The sequence below is a fragment of the Protopterus annectens genome, chromosome 12.part0, assembly GCF_019279795.1.
Source record: "Protopterus annectens isolate FY-2018-M chromosome 12.part0, PAN1.0, whole genome shotgun sequence".
In the NCBI taxonomy this organism is placed as follows: domain Eukaryota; kingdom Metazoa; phylum Chordata; order Ceratodontiformes; family Protopteridae; genus Protopterus; species Protopterus annectens.
This window is the reverse complement of record NC_056746.1, coordinates 509,824,182-509,842,057: the sequence shown is the minus strand read 5'-3', so window position 1 is coordinate 509,842,057 and position 17,876 is coordinate 509,824,182. Positions and strand designations below refer to the sequence as shown.

The window sequence follows — 17,876 nt, the reverse complement described above, 5'->3', positions numbered from 1 at the left end:
TAGGAACTGAGTAGTCTTAACAGTAAAAAAGTTATTTGTTAGTTGGTAGTCTTAAAAGTAAAGGTCACAGAATAGAGTCAAATAATTGTATCGATGCGTTGTATGTCACATATGAAGCTACTAATGTTCTCCCTTGTTTTTCTCTCACCCCAACCCTTATTTTCTGTTTTTTTTTATTTTTTTGTTTTAATTTTTTTTTCAACAGCACAGCAGGGTAGGCCTGCCCCACAGGATCCACCTGCCCCCACTCCACCGGCTACGACATCAAGGCCCAGCACGTCTGGGACACAACCTGGTAGCACCCCCTCTGCTGCCCCTGCACTATATGGTCCCTCAAGTAGTTATGCCCCACAGTACAGGCAAGTGGTTCCCTCTGGGAGCAGTGGCAGAGGTGGTGATTTTATCACCTGCAATGAACTGCCATGGTTGGTGCGTAGGATTGTACGCTACACAGTTGGTGCATGCCTATGCTGGATGGTGACACTGCTCTCCATCATTGTACTGAATAACACGAGGAGATGCAGACATCAGACATTACAGCCATTGGTGCAGTGAGGTGACAGTGATGACAGTCCAGTGGGTGAGGACTTGATTCTCACTGTCACCCTATTGATGTGAGTGGGACCTTGATTTCCCCACCCTTTCCCCAACCATGGTGTTCACCCCCCTTGTGTCCTTCACCATCCCCGTGTCTTGTCTTGTATGTCCTGTCTGTCTGCCACCTACCCAACTTACCTGACCCAGACATATCTGTGTCCCACAATCAATGACTATTCTCTAATACTGTACTGTTATTTTGTCTTACAGACTACTGCATGCATACTTTCCTTTTACAGTTTAGAGATGCATGCTCACTGTTATCTGAGAATATGGAACTACTGCTTTGTGCTATAGACTAAGGCATGCATACTTTCTTTTACAGTTGAGATATGCACGCTCAGTTTGATACAACTGTATTAAATACCAACTAAGCTGTTTTAAATTTTTATCGCTACAGTAACAGTACTAATCTGATGCATACATACCACATGTTTCTCGCATCTTTACCAATCACGAGGCATGGAATCTCACATTCGATGCTCATTCCATGGCAGCTGTGGAAAAAAACAGAACAGAATACCATTATGAATACCAGTCTTGACCATATTCAGCTTTTAATTCTTACAATTAGTCACTGTAATTTTATTACCCCTATTTATTGTAAATATTACATATCTTAAAAAAAAAAAAAAAAAAAAAAAAATGATGATCTCATACCTTATTATATTGTTCTTACTAGGATTGTTCTGTATTAATTAAAATCTATAATATTTGTAAGTTCATTTTTCCTTTGTATAATCACACTTGTACTATGTCTTCTTATGTATTTCCAATATTGTATCTAACCTGAGGAGCTTTTCTCCCCGGGCCTCCACTGAAAATGGACATTAATCCAGCTGGACTAGCCCGGTCAACAAATGTAAAATAAATAAAAAAAATAAATAAATAAGTAATTGATACTTACACATTGTGGGGTGTCCCCCGAACTAAATTCCCTGATCCAATGGTCAAGGGTATTCTACTTCTTCCTCCAGAGGTCATCAATATGATGTTGGCATTGTTCACCAGTATAGGGGATTCTTGTAGCACTGCTCAAAGCCCTGCAAAACTATTCCAGACTTCAGACTTGTATTCTCAGCCTGAATAGTCCCACTGCATTAACCGGGGCCCATGTTCCTTAACTGGGAGTCCAATAAATACTTTGGACTCCTGAACACCCCACCTTTGTGCTTGGAAGTGCACTACCTCACAACAAACACCAGACATGACTACCATAGATCAAGGCCAATGTAGAATGAGCATCTCCTGCCAATTGCATTTTGTATCCTGATGTTTTCCCACCAATTGCATGTATCGTGCTTACTGAGAGTGCGCACTTCTTGGTTTAGCAATATTTGAAAAAGTTGTGCATTGCATACCATCATGCAAACATAGTAGTCAAGGGTGTGCACTGCCAGGCAATGTGTTTACACATTAGTAAGCTATGTGCAACAGTGGCAAGTACTGCAATTTCAAGGTTATTTGATATACAGGCACTTGTGTAACTGTGTCAGTCAAATGGTGAGGCCATGGCAGTATAGATTAGCAGAAATATACTTGCATGAATATAGTAGGCAGTATACCCACAGTCATAATTTTGATAATAAATGGGAAATACATAGAAAAATAAATACATGATTGACACAATATTAGTGTCTCAGCCCTCACAAATGTAAATATTAATATCAACTACAGTATGTCAAGTGTTATAAGTGAGAATGACTATAATATGAAGAGGAGCAACATTAAAAATGCATGGAATATGCTGTATTTGGACTCTGGACCATGTGTATAGTAGTCCTACACTTACAGCTGTTGCCACAAGAAGGGTGAGAAAACAGCTATGTATGTTGCACTTCATTGTTATAATCTTCAATGTCACAATAGTAAAACAAAGTTTGCACATCCAGTACTAGAACCCAGGATCATCTGCTCCCCAGACCTACACTTTACACCTGCTGCCACAGGATTACTTATATGACATTCCCTATCTTAGTATTCATTATAAAGTTCTGTCTGTTAATCACAGCGCAATGCCGCTTAATATGTTTGTGCGATGGCCAATAGTATTAACTGAATGCATGCGGTTTATGTTTGTGGCTGTCTGGGTCCTGTCTGCAACCTGGATGGTACAGTCATCAAGTTTGTGCACTGCCGCGCTTCGCTCAAACCAGATTAGAACAGCCAAATGTGTTTGTGTTAACTGGTGCATCATGCAAACACTGGCCCAGAAAAAAACAAAAATGGAGAAATAGTTGAGATGAGGAAAAACAATCAATGCATAGCTAGCCTTAGGCATAAAACAACTAGGCAGTTGCCTAGGGGGCTGCTCTAGCAGGGGTGTTTTTCCAGTAATTTGTATGGTGTAGGTAGACCAGGATAGGGGCACAGAATATTGTTGGGAGGGGTGCTGTGGAGACCTTTTGCCTTGGGTGCCAGTTGACCGAAGGCCGGTCCTGAATCTTTGGCAGTGCCCCTAACAAATTTTAATGAAGAAAACTCAAGAAAGAGAAAAGCAATTACCATGCTGTAATACAATCCACTTTTGAAGCCAGTGACCTTACAGGGAAATGCTATCTTCCTCATACCTCCCAACTGTCCAGAATTTTGCAGAATGTCCAGATTTTTTGCCTCATATTTTTGGGTTATTAATTGTAAAACTTGTGGTTTTCTGGAAAATCATTGAAGATTGAAGTCAGTAAATAATGACATGCATATACATTTGACTTCATATCCTTCAGAAAATGCATGCTAACACAAATCATATTACTCTAGCTACTTTCTAATTTATAAGAACAGTATTTAAACTCTTTCCCTGTTTTTGGGTCTTTGTCCCCCCCCCCCATTATTTTAGTCTTTGTCTAGATTTCTTGCACTAAAAGGTTGAGAGGTATGATCCGCATTCATATTAGAGGTTTCACTGCCAGCAACACTGATTTAAGCCACAAAACCTTGCTTATGCACGCCGAGCCTTATTAATATGCCTTGCGAGATACCACGCGATGAGCAACATTGCTTACACAAAAACACTACGTGTAGGCTCCAAGCAAAACCTACATGGACTTTATTGAATCCTGGGGTATATCTTTCTTGTGATAATTTGGTATGACTACAACAGATGTGCTTTACAACATAAGGCTTAAATAATTTATAGTTTAAGCTCAAACAAGCTACATGACAGACTCTCAAACTGTACTGGACAAATAATGTATCTATTCTCTTTTGATTTTTTCTGCTATTCCTTTGTGTACTCCTGCATCTGGTGAGCTATATATCTCCATGCATTTCTGTCCTTGTCATTCCTTATATATTTGGGCTGCTTTTTTAATAAAAAGATGCACAAACATTTTTATTATAGTATGGATCAAATAAGTTTCTTGTACCCCTGACATCACCCTAGAATGGGATGCATCTATAAACTTTAATGGATAGGTACCTATGCATGTGCAGTATTGTGCCCATTAAAGTCTGTGGTGTAGCCCCAAAACAGCTCAGATGGTGTAGAGGTAGTTTGCTGTGACTGTGGTGTACAGGGTCCTGGGTTCAAGTCTTGGAAGCGATGACTTTTCCACACCTTTCAGCCCCAGAACCTGGACCAAAGCTCCAAAGGTGGTGGTGTTTCCATATTCATAAAGGATGCACACACCTCCAAACTGGTAGCCCAACATAACGCATCAGAGATACTTCAGGTGCAGCTAACACTGTAGCCTGCTATAGGTCCCCAACCATGTCCAAAGACACACACTCCACATTCCTAAGCACCCTGGAGAATATTAGAGTTCAACCCAACCTTCTCATACTGGGTGACTTCAACTACCCCTCCATTAACTGGGAAAACTACTCTTGTACCAATACACTTGCCCAGAGTTTCCTGGAATTCATTAATTCCAATACCCTAGACCAGGTCGTTCTTACCCCCACTAGAGGTAGCAACATCCTTGACCTGGCCATTACTAACATGGGTGACCATTCTTTTACACCAATAGTCAACTCCTCCCTGGTTAGATCCGACCACAAACTAATCACCTTGGAAATCCACATCCCTCCCACCCCTGCAAAGGTAACCACCATGAAAAACTTCTCCAAAGTTAACTTTGGGCTCCTAAAAACAGAGGTGGCTAACTTCATGGCACCCATTTAAATGGAGAATACTTGCATGACCGCTGAATGATACACCAATGCACTGTATGAACACGTACACAAATGCATGGATCTCGCCATACCCAATAGAAGCAAGATGCTCTCCTCCAAAAAAAGGAAGCCAATCTGGTGGTTCCCTGCCATAAACAAACTCTACAACAGAAGGAGGAAACTGATGCGGAATAAGGTGAAGTCCCAAGACTGGAAAAACTCCCTTATCAGCCTCACCAAAAAGTTGAGATCACTCAAACCCTCTAAAGCTAGCCATGAAAACAGAATTGCAGCAGATAGTAAAGACAGCCACAAGGCCTTCTATAGTTATGTAAAGAATCTCCACAGCAATACCTAGATTTGCTCTGAGCTACGGCACAATGTTACCCCCTATACTGAGCCAACAGATATTGCCAATATACTGGCTGACAGATTCAATGCCAGCTTTATCCATCTCCCCCCCAAAGGACCAATCACAATACCAGCAGATTGCCAGGCACCCAGTATTATTACTGTTGCACAGGTTAAGACAGCACTGTCCAAGGCCAAGAATACAGGTTCAATGGGACCTGACAATATCCCTAGCTGTGTTCTACATGAACTACAGAGTGAACTGACACCTCACCTGTGTGCCCTGTTCAGTCACAGCTTCACCTCAGGCTTTGTCCCTACCAAATTGTGCACTGCTACAGTCATCCCTCTCCACAAAAGAGGAGCAACTACAGACCCTGGGAACTATCACCCCATTAGCCTGATGAATCTGATAAGCAAAGCTATGGAACACATCATCATGGACCTAATAAACAAGGATATAGGAAATCTCCAAACACTGGATCCCGCACAATTTGGTTTTGTGAAGGGTAGATCATGCCTGCTCAACTTGGTCAACTTCTTTGAGTCAGTCAACAGAGCTGTGAATGAAGGCAAGGTGGTTCATAGGTTCATAGGTAAGTACTAGGCTATCTGCCCAAGGGCATTTATAAGCCTAGCCAGAGTGTGTTGGCTTTCACCACCCCCTTAGATTAGTTTTCTGTGACTCTGACCAGCAGAGCCATTAGTTCCCTGTGCCTCTGTCCAGTAGAGCCACTGCAGTGATCCCCGGGGTAAATTTTCTGTTTCCCATCCACCCATCAAAGTTTTTCTGCTAGTGAGGGACTCTGCCTGATGTATACTGGAATTTTGTTCCAAAGCATGGGGAGTCTCTGGGTCAGGAATCTATTCCTCCAGCATGTCCAATTTAACATTGTGGTAAGGTTTATATTCTTAGAGCGTGTAGCTCTCTGAGATTGGGTTTTTTTAGGTGGAGCATATCCATCAATTCTGGGTTGGACATGGCCTTGTATGTCAGGCAGAGTTCACCTCTGAGTAAGCGGTATGCAACCGAGTACAGCTGGAGTTTCTTTAGTCGAGCTGCATAGGTCATCTGTATGAGACCAGTAATCCTCTTGTTGAGGTACTTGTGTGGTCTTTCCAGCTGTTGCAGGTGTCTTGTAAGGTACATCCCAAATGGGGCATTGTATTCTATAATGGGTCTAATAAGTGATGAGTAGAGAGGCACAATGACTTCCTTTGATCTGGATGCAAACCCTTTTGAGATTACGTGGGCCACATAGAAGGATTTTCTAACCACCTTGGCAATATGATTATCAAAGGAGAGATTACTATCTACTTGGGTCCCCAGCTCCCTTATTACTTTTTCTGTATTTAGGGGACTACCACCTATGTGGTAGTTTGTGAGTACTTTATTTTTTCCAAAGGGGATGACTGTGCACTTTTTGGCATTCAGCTTAAGGCCATGATTTTGACACCAGGTATCCATCTCAGTGGAGACCCTTCTGGAGGGTATCTGTATCAGCCGGAGAATCAATTATGGCCCCATAGTTTGGAGTCGTCTGTGAACTCAGTCAGCCAAAGTCCTCATGTGCTTGCCTGTACCTCTGAGAAGTATATACCGAACAGGAGGGGTCCTAGGACTGAGCCCTGGAGGACACCACTTGTAACCAGTTTGGAGTCGGACTTAGAGTCTGCAACTCTCACATTGTGGGTTCTGTCCATGAGCCAATTTGCAACCCATCTCATGATGTAGGGGTTAATGTTCAGGTTGGTGAGCTTGTCTATAATATCAGAGTGGGGAGTGGTGTCGAAAGCCTTTGTGAGGTCTAGATAGGCTGTGTGAACCTCCTTATCCTCATCTAATGCCTTGGTAACTGTCTTGAAGACATCCAGCAGGTTTAGGAGGCATAATCTGTCCTTAACAAAGCCAAACTGGGTGGGGTCTAAAGTTTGGAGGTTCCCAATGTCTCTATTAATGAGTTCCATGATGATGTGCTCCATAGCCTTGCAGACCAGGCTAGTCAGGCTTATAGGGTGATAGTTCCTGGGGTCCGTTGTGGTTCCACCTTTGTGGAGTGGGATAACTGTTGCTGTGTGCCACTCTGTGGGTACGTAGCCTGTAGAAAGGCTGAGTTTGAATAGTGTGTTTAGGTGGAGGGTTAGTTCATTTTGGAGCTCTTGTAGGACGCAGCCTGGGACACCGTCCGGTCCCATTGAGGCTGTGTTTTTGGCTTTGGATAGGGCTGTTTTAACCTGTGTGTCGGTGATTGCCGGGGCCTTACATTCTTCTGGTATGGTTATGGGCTCTTTAGGGGGTGAGAGAGGTGTAAAGTTTGCACTAAACCTGTCTGCCAAAATGTTGGCAATATCAGTTGGTTCAGTGTATTTTGTGCCATTCTGCACCAGCTCAGAGCAGATCTGAGAGTTTCCACTTAGGTTCTTGACATAGCTAAAGAACACTTTGTGGTTATCTTTGGAGTCCTTGGCAATTTTTATTTCGAAGCTAGCCTTGGATGATTTAATGAGGGATTGTAGTTTTTTGCTGATACTGATCAGGGATGCCTTTCCTTCTAGGGATTTTGCTCTTATCTGTACTAGTTTCCTCCTTCTATTGCAGAGAATGTTTATGGCAGGGATCCACCAGACTGGTTTACTTTTCTTGGAGGTGTGAGTCTTGGTTTTACTTGGGATAGCACGATCCATGCATTCTTGCAGATGGTCATAGAGTGCCTTTGCATAGGTTTCAGCAGCTTGGACAGCATTGTCCATTGGCGTGGGGGCTGTGAACCTTTCCACCTCACTCTTAAGTAACTTGAAGTTTGCTTTTGAATAGTTTTTCATGGTGGTTTCCTTGATTGGGGTTGGGGGCAGAATGTGGATATCCAGAGTGATTAGTCTATGGTCTAATCTACCCAGCGAGGGGTTGACGTCAAGTGTGAAACACCGGTCGCCCATGCTGGTGATAACCAGGTCCAATATGTTGTTCCCTCTGGTGGGGGCATTGACCAGTTGATCCAGGGCATTCGAGTTTATAAATTCTAGGAAGCATTGGGTAAGGGAGTTAGTACTTGAGTAGTTCTCCCAGTTAATGTTTGGGTAGTTGAAATCACCCAGTATTAGGGTGTTTAGTAGGACCTTCATATTTCCCAGTGTCTCCAGAAATGCGGAATGGGGGTCCTGGGTAAAGGTGGGTGATCTGTAGCAAGCTACAATTTGGATTGCAGTTTTGCCCATTGTTAGTTGCACTTGGATGATCTCTGATGCATCGTGCTGCGCCACTAACCTGGAGGTGTGGGTATCCTTGATGAAAATGGATACACCCCCGCCGTTTGTGTTTTAGTCCGGGTTCTCTGGCCAAAAGGTATGGTATGAGTTATAGCCTGGTAGTGCTGGGGTGCTCTCTGGAGCCTTAAACCAGGTTTCTGTTACTGCACAGATATCAATGTTCTCCAAACTGAGGAGTGCCTCGAGTGCGTGCATTTTGAGGTTTAGACTTCTGGCGTTGAGTAGCATTACCCTCAGTTTTTGGTTTCTTGTGCTATTTACGGTGGTGGGTTTGTCTTTTGAGCCTTACCTAAAAAAGGCACTATGGGGGCGGCAAGAGCCTTTGCCAGTATTTGAAAGCCTAAGGGTGACAGGTGCAAGCCATCTCTAGTGAAGCAACGTGGCTTGTCGAGCATGTCATCCCAGGCAGACAGACACTAGATCCCCTATGAATGACACCAAAAACTTAGCCAATTGTTGAAATTGATCATTTTTTCTTTATACCGTGGCATCATTCGTGGTGAGGGCAGGATTCTACTCAAGGTCAGGGTCATACCTGCCTGAGCTACATGATCAGAGAGCTCTTCCATGTCTCTTTTCATGTAGTCTAGGGAGGTACATCTCAGGTCATTCACACCAAGTACAATGACAGAGTCGTATTTGTACTTGTTCTGGAGTGACCTGAGTGCTTGTGTTATGTGGTGGATCCTGACACCCGACAAGCAGCTAACTGTAACCTTCTCCTTGTCCAGCCTAGTTAGTAGGACATCAGTGTGCCTGACTATAGAGTCACCTATTACTAGTGTGCTGGGTATGTTATTTTGCCTTAAGGGCTATGATTGCGTGACACACTGTTTATGTGAAGTATGTGTTTCATGGTTGGTGATGATTTGTGGAGATTGCTTGGATGTTTGTTTTGGAGGTCTCTGTTGCTTTTCAAATTTTTATTTAGAGCCTCCAAGTATGTTTTTGTGTATTATGTGTGATATTTGCCTGTGTTGGTTTGTTAGGTCTATGTGAGACTGGTTGTGTGTTGCAAGTATTACCCTTCTCCTCTTGACTGTCAGTTCCAGTCTTTGGTTGAGAGAGCTTTGCCTCCAGTCTGGATTTATAATTGCATCTCTCACATATACTAGTGTTTGGTGGTAGGAGGAGAGGGTTGTCTGTGTACATGAGGCAGTTGTAACATTGCCTCAAAATGCCCACATTCACCAGTTGGACTGGAGAGTACACCGGAAACTGCCCTTTGGACATGCCTGAATAGGTAGAGTGATCTGTTTTCCTGGCTGACTGGTGGGGACGATTAGAGAGCCTTGTCCTTCTGGACAGTATAAGGGGGGCTAGTGCTAGGGGTAGTTAGTGCTTGTTATGGGTTTTAAGCAAGTGCTGGGCTGTAAAATTAATGGTTTGAGTGCTAGAGTTGAAGGTTTGTCTAGTTTCAGGGGAAAAACTGAAGAGTAGACTTTGTGGAGCCGGGAATAGTTTAACCCTAGCTAACTGGCGCTTCCCGGTGCGCTAAACCGCGCAAATGCGTTTTTTATATCAGAAAAATTAAAGAGATAGAAATTAGCCCAAAATAGCCAATAAAACTACAGTTTCTGGGCAGAAACCACTCCTCCAAAGACAAGTAGGCCGTTCAGATCTCCACGCTCTCACTGGTGAACAAAGAAACTTCCTTTTTGCCCAAGTAAGATATGGCCAACACAGAAGCTTAAACACAGTCCAGGTATCAGCAGGTATCTGAAACTGGACTTTTCTAGCTTAGTAAGGCATCAAAATAGCAAGATTTTTTTGTTTTGTTCTTTCAGTAAATACAGTAGAAACAGGTAACAAACAACTTTTACAATGCAGTAATGGCTGTCGCACGTGAGTGGGAAGCCAGAGACAATTAAAAAAATACAATTTACAGCAAAAATGACTTGTTTAAAGTGCAGGCACAAGTAAATGCAATTTTCAGTGTAAAATGAGCATTTTGAGAAGCAATAAGTGCCAGAAAACTAGCGTTTAGGCGGAAATAGCAGTAAACAACAAGAAAAACCAAGAAATGGTACTTAAACCCTCCAAAGTCTCTCCTTTTGCCTTTCTGGTGTTGTAGGTCTCTGCAGGACACCTGGGCAGGATCTGCTGAGCTTATACAGATGCAAAAACCGTGCAAATGCGTTTTTTATATCAGAAAGATTAAAGAGATAGAAATTAACCCAAAACAGCCAATAAAACTACAGTTTCTGGGCAGAAACCACTCCTCCAAGGACAGGTAGGCTGTTCAGAGCTCCCCACTCTCACTGGTGAACAAAGAAACTTCCTTTTTGCCCAAGTAAGGTATGGCCAACACAGAAGCTTAAAGACAGTTCAGGTATCAACAGGTATCTGAAACTGAACGTTTCTAGCTTAGTAAGGCATCAAAATACCAAGATTTTGTTTTTTTTTTTTTTCAGTAAATACAGTAGAAACAGGTAACAAACAACTTTTACAGTGCAGTAATGGCTGTCGCACGTGAGTGGGAAGCCAGAGACAATTAAAAAATACAATTTACGGCAAAAACTACTTGTTTAAAGTGCAGGCACAAGTAAATGCAATTTTCAGTATAAAATGAGTGTTTTGAGAAGCAATAAATGCCAAAAAATGAGCGTTTAGGCGGAAATAGCAGTAAACAACAAGAAAAACCAAGAAATGGTATTTAAACACTTCAAAGTCTCTCCTTTTGCCTTTCTGGCATTGTAGGTCTCTGCAGGACACCTGGGCAGGATCTGCTGAGCCTACCTTGATCTAGCTAAGGCCTTTAATACCAGCCCACACTCAGGAATCATAGAAAATCTCACTAAGCTAGGCATCAACCCCTATATCACTATGTGGGTTGCAAAGGGTCTATATTACATGTTCGAAATCCGAAAGCTTCGAATCTCATATGGTCGACTCCATATGAGTGAAGTTTTCAAACTTTGAACGTACAATATAAACAAAATAAAAATAAAAAAACCTACCTGAATGCTCCATACGGGGGGGGGGGGGGGGGTGATGCACGATGATCTCCGATGTAATGTTCGATGTTTGAAAACTTTGCTCATATGATGTCGACCAAATGAGATTCAAAGTTTTCAAACTTTGAACTTTTGATATAAACCCGTTGCAAACTGGCTCACAGATAGAACCCACAGTGTGAAAGTAAATGACTCCAAGTTAGACTGCCAACCAGTCACAAGTGGAGTCCCACAGGGTTCGGTCCTGGATCCTCTCCTGTTTGGTATCTACTTCTCTGAAGTCCAGGCCAACACGAAGAGACTCTGGCTGACAACGTTCACAGACGATTGCAAGTTAGGAGCTATTATTAACTCCCCAAGTGATGTTGACATCCTACAGAAAGGCCTCACTGAGACCAATGACTGCTGTCAGAACCATCGCCTTAAGCTCAATGCCAAAAAATGTGTCATCATCCCCCTTGGGAAAAACCCGGTTCCCATGAATTACCACATCGAAGGTAGTCCACTGAACACAGAAGGCGTTATAAGAGATCTGGGAACACAGGTTTACAGCAACCTCTGTTTTGACCACCACATTGCCACTGTGGTCAGAAAGTCCTTCTATGTGGCACATCTCATTACTAAGGGTTTTGCATCCAGGAAGAAAGAGGTCATTGTTTCCGTCTACTCTTCCCTCGTTAGGCCAGTCATCATGTACAATGCCCCATTTGGCATGTACTTCCCTAGACACCTGTAACAACTGGAGAGGCCACAAAAGTACCTCACAAAGAGGATCATAGGCCTTAAACACTTGCCCTATATAGACAGACTCAAAAAACTTAACTATTCTCTGTCTCATATCGCCTACTTAGAGGCGATCTCTGCTTGACTTACAAAACCATGTCTGACCAGGTCTGTTAGAAATGCTACATCTAAAGAAATCCCAATCCCTCCGCACCACATGCTCCAGAGACCTCAACCTCATTACCACAATCAACAGAACATGCTGGAGGGACAGGTTCATAACCCAGAGACTGCCCATGCTATGGAATAGACTTCCCATACATGTCAAACAGAGCACCTCACTGTCCCTCTTCAAGAGAAATCTTGATGAGTGGATGGGAAATAGAAACTTCACCCCAGGGATCACTCCAGGGGCTCTACTTGACAGAGGCACTGGGAACTAAGGTTGGGTGGCACGATGCCAAGGTAATCCTATGAGCTAGGCTTGTAAAGGCTCCAGGGCCATTAGCCTAGTACACACCTATGAACCTATGTCCTGCACTGACACTAACATTACAGGGTAATGGTTAAGTAAATCCTTTGTGACATCAGCAGGAAAAATATACCTTAATGAAGAAAATTATAAACAACAGAAGCACAGATCACCAAAATCAGTGGAGGAAAAATACATCACAGAACTGCAAGCACTGTGTAATGTAGTGCAAAATTACAAGTAAAAATAATGGTAAATCACATAAAGTTGTAGTACTGACATTACTTTTAAAATGGTTTAACTATTTTTATTTCATCTAAAAAAATACAATTTACCTGTGAAATATAAAATATTTTCTCATCTGTCCAACTGCCTTCTGACAAAGGCCCTTTATTGAAAAACAGGGTTAATTTATTTGTGGAGAATTAAAATGTGAATGCTTAAATAAATTTGCTGCTCCAGAGATTTGCTTTCCTTGCGATTTTTCATTTATTTTCAGTTGTGCTCAATAATAGATTATGTTTCAAATCAGAGAGATCGTTATCAGCTAGTAAACTGTACAAGAATAGAATAAGATTGCAGAACTGTTTCTGCACATTGCATTTCACTCTTGTGCTGATTAGATTACTGCGATTACTGTAATAATATAAATATACTTTCAGTGTACTGTACTGTAATTTATCAGTTGATCTTTTTTCTTTTTTTTTGTTTTCAGGGGTGATCCAGACAAGCATGATATCTGGGGAAATACTGCACTGCACCATGCTGCAGCAAATGGCCACATTCACTGCATTACATTCCTGGTGAATGTAGGTGCAAACATTTTTGCTTTAGATAATGACTTCCATTCGCCACTGGATGTTGCTTCTGCTAAGGGTCAAATGGAATGCATCACTCTTCTGGACAAGGCTGCTAGCAGCCAGAACATAAAAAATCCAAAAAAGGTTGCTAGACAAAAGGAACAGGCAGAGAAAGATGCAATCAGACATGTCAAAGAATGTGAAAGAGTCAAGAAAAGACATGAATCAAAAATGAGCAAAAAGCAGGTCAGTCAAGAAACAAAGAGTTACAGCAACATACCTACCATTTCTTCAGTACAGGATGTATCTGATATAAGTACGTACAGTTCACGCACATTTCCTTCCAGTGTATCAGGCAGTATTGCAGGACGTTTGAAAGGGACCCTTCAAAAGAAATTAGGAAAGAAGGATATGAGTTCTGTTAGTAACCAAGCTGGGAATGATGTCTTTTTTGTTCAGGAGGAAAATGGCAGTGCTGGGCGAATGAATGTGTCTAATGTGTTTAATGAAAAAGATGAGCTAGCACTGGAAGGTGGTAGCCCACCAAGTGAAGAATCTGTTTTCAAGCGACCTGGTCTGGGCAATATGGTTTTCAAAAGACACTTGGCCCTAGAGATCAACCCAGAACACGAGGAATCCTTATCTTCTAATGGGTATCATGACATAGGGTCCAGAATCCCATCTGAACTGCTGCAGCTTGAAGGAGGGGAAAGCAAAGGGGATTTAGAGGGTGAAGATTCTGATCTGCCCTGGAAAGAAGATGAGATAGGTTTAGAGGATGAAGAACATGAGACTACCCCGCTTGAAGCTTTTCTGGCATCATTGAGCCTGTTAGATATGATTCCACAACTTCGAAAAGAGGAGATAGATTTAAGTACACTTCTGCTTTGTTCAGATGAAGATCTAAGGAATATATACATACAGCTTGGCCCACGGAAGAAAATCCTGGATGCTACTGAAAAAAGGAAGAAAGTTTTAAAGAGTCCTGGAAAAATATCTGACACTTCTTTATGAAATGATGAAAGTCAAAAGCAAGTCCTGAAAAGAGCTCCTGAAAAAAATATATATATTGTTTCCTCTCTGCAGTTCAAAATGAATGTGGGCCTCACACACCACTATTGTAAATCTGCTGGTCATTATTTAAACAAATACATTAAAGTGACCAATAAGAACTCAAGCGGATAGTATGGGTTTTATGGACAAATAGTAGTATTAGGAGGGAGTAAAACATGAAGTTAAACATCATTAAAGAAAGAAATAATAAACTAAATATGCAAATGAAATAACTTGTGCATGAAAACTGTTAGTTTAAAAAGCTATTTACAAAGAAAATGTCTGGTAACTGTTAAGAATTTTTGAAATGTTTCCTTTAGTATGTTTGAGTAGCATTTTCCTGTGTGTTTATAAGAAACTTTGCATATAAATGCAGTGGGTGGAATAGGAAAGCTAGTACTTCACTTAGCATTCCCAGTTTAGTATTTCACATTACCAACACAAATCAAGCATTGCTGTCATAGCATAAGCTCTATTGATTGGCTCACATTTTGTGAAGTGAGCTTAATAAGAATTTTTTACTCCACACATTTATAATGGTATGAAGGGTTCCTATGCTGACATGCCTTTGTTTTTCAGCTCAGAAGTTCATTCTTCGACAATATAGCCTGAGAATCTTCAACATGACATTTTATTACCATAAATTTTCTTCAGGCTGTAGCTGTGTTCACTTAGAACTGCAGTAATATGAATCCCTGCTTCATTGGAGAATCTGTGTAGAAGGTATCCATCCATACATCATTTTAAACCACTCCCTCTGATCCATTTTATTTACCACTGATGCAGATTTTTTTTGGCTCTGCATCTACAAGTCATCAACCCTCCCCCATTTGGACTTGACCCCATTTCCAGTAATGAGGATATGTTTACATTAAGCCCTAACCCCACTCCCCCTGATCCATTTTCTTCACCATTGAAGCAGATTTTTTTCCTCCACATCTACAAACCATCAATCCTCCCCCATTTGGACTTGACCCCATTTCCTGCAATAAGGATATGTTTACATTAAGCCCTAACCCCAATCCTTGAAAGACACGACTCAACACCTGTGAGTGAGTGAGTGAGTGAGTGAGTGTTTATAATTTTCTTCCTCCACATCTACAAACCATCAATCCTCCCCCATTTGGACTTGAACCCATTTCCTGCAATAAGGATATGTTTACATTAAGCCCTAACCCCAATCCTTGTGATGACGTGCACCTACACTATCACAGGGACTACCGTTACTGCAATAGTTGCACATGAAGTGTGCATGAAAAGAAAAGGTTTATAATTACTGGATTGGGTAGCCACAGCACACATTCCTCCAGATAAACTCATAGGCCTCCTCCCTTTGCACTGAAATAGCAAAAGTGGTAGATGAGAGATACCATATCCTCCCATAGGATGGGTGTGCCATAGCTACCCCCCCCACAAATTCTTCCAGTGACTGAACCCCTACTTGAACTCTGGTCATCTGGGTTGTGTGCAGATCTTTTGGACCATTTCCTGTGCTAGCTGTAATCACTGACTACATCATCCATTTTTATAAAAAGTGAGTTTCTTATCTGCAGTAATACTCACTCACTCACTCACTCACTCACTCACTCACAGGTGTTGAGTCGTGTCTTTCATGTCTGAGATGCTTCCACAAATGTGATAGAAATGTCTTATTAACAGATGTGCAAGAGTAGTTTCTATGCTTTTTGACCTGCAAAACTTGGTTTATAGCAATAGTGAGAGGAAAAGCTACTAGTTCTGCAAACAAGTTGTTGTGTAGACATTTCCTGAGCAAAAACAAAATCTGAAATGTAATGAGCAATAGATCCAATGAGAAAACAGTCTTAAAGAAAATAATGTGCAAATTTATACAATCTTTACACAACAAACCCTGAAGTGGATGAACAGCACAGACATGCCACAGAAAATTGAATCAGCTAAGTCATGTTTTTCTATGTAACAATTTTGGAACAATTTTTTGCATAGAAGAAATACATTTCAGAATGACAGAAAGTTGTAGTTGTACTTTGTGTGTAGTGGGTAGTGGTCTTTAATGCATCTGCAGAGACCTGATCCTTCCTTCAGTAACATGACAGCTGATAAACAAACCTAGCTTTTATACATAGCAGGTGCCTCAGCACAGAAAATAAATCTGACGTAATTTCATCTTGTGTAAGCTTTAGGACTTCTCACACTGCTACTTGCTTAATGACCCTGGGCTAGTGCTGACTTCAGGCTGAAATAACCACAAGTAAGTGTTTCAGTATTCAGGTATTTACTAGTCTGCCAGACCGTCCTCTCTAAGCTCTAGGCTCCATGACTGGCATTATAGTATCATCAAACTTGTCTTTACACTTCATACTGCATTTGCCCCCCCAACCCCCCCCCCCCCCCCACACACACACACACACACACACACTTTCTTCAGAAGAGGAAGGAAATGCTTAGATTTCTGCCAGTATATGAATGACTCTGCTTGCTGATATTTTGCCAGGTTATTTCATTACAGTCCTTGGCCAAAACAGTAGTGAAGCAAAAAAGGAATATTGAAGAGCAAAAAGTACCAGTCAGGAGAGAATGTGGTTATAGAATGCAGGTTTATCATATCATATCATACTTGACAACAAAATACTTGTGTTAAAGAGTTAAAAGGGAAGTTGCTGCCAGAAAATTTGTAATACTCAAAAATAAATGTTGCCGAAACTCTGAAAGAAACAAGCCTTTATGTATTTGTACTTCATCATGTCCTCTCACTCTCTTAAACATGTAATTGAGTTAATTGATCATAAGTGGATCAGACCAGCAAGGTTCCTTTTCATTCATAGCCTATTTATAGAAAACATGGCTCAGCTACATATAACACTTAACACAACCCAAGCTTACATAAACATGATAGATTATCACTACACAAACATAAGATAATTAAAGTTAGACAAATTACACACATCTTACTGTTCAGCTATTAATAAGAGGTAAACAGGAGATTGTAATTCACACATCCAGACCAGGAACAATCATATACTTATGGGTTTAAGAGTGTGTGTGTGCATTTGTCTCTGGTTAAGTGACTCGATCAGAACCACACAATAGACAAATAGAAGTAGAAAGACTCAAACCCTTTAACTCTGGGACATAAGAAGCAGCTTGTTAACCTGTAAGAGCCTTAATCTTCTGTGCTAACTGCCAGATATAGATGTAGCTCTTTATATCTGCATACCATATGTGAAACTGCATTAAGTACATGCTTTACAGAGTAAACAAGTAAGCTGTTCTTGTGGCACCTTCAGTTATATCATGCTAATATATCGTGGATATTATATCGTGGATGTTTATATCATGTTTTGCTTATAAAGAGTATTTTCAGTATACGGCTGAATTGTGACAGAATAGGTAATGCTCTATTATTATGAGCCATTAAGATCTACACTGCAGGGCCATCTGTGAGCATATCTGTGGGTGCACAGTGTAATGTATGTTGGCAAGTTTCAGAAAAGTATAGTTCTGATCCAAGTGTGTACTTTTAATTCCATGCCCAGCTGAGAACTGGAGATGGGGTATTCAACA

At 41.4% G+C, this 17,876-nt stretch overlaps 1 protein-coding gene across 1 annotated transcript in view; it reads left to right on the top strand.

Annotated features, from left to right (window-relative positions):
* Positions 1-16,714, top strand: part of ANKS4B (ankyrin repeat and sterile alpha motif domain containing 4B) — a 128,561-nt gene extending 111,847 nt beyond the window's left edge. Inside the window, exon 2 of the mRNA XM_044089648.1 lies at positions 13,196-16,714. Within this exon, the coding sequence (XP_043945583.1) occupies positions 13,196-14,294 (1,099 nt within the window). The 3' untranslated portion in view covers positions 14,295-16,714. The remainder of the gene's footprint in view (positions 1-13,195) is intronic.
* Positions 16,715-17,876: the final 1,162 nt, after the last annotated feature.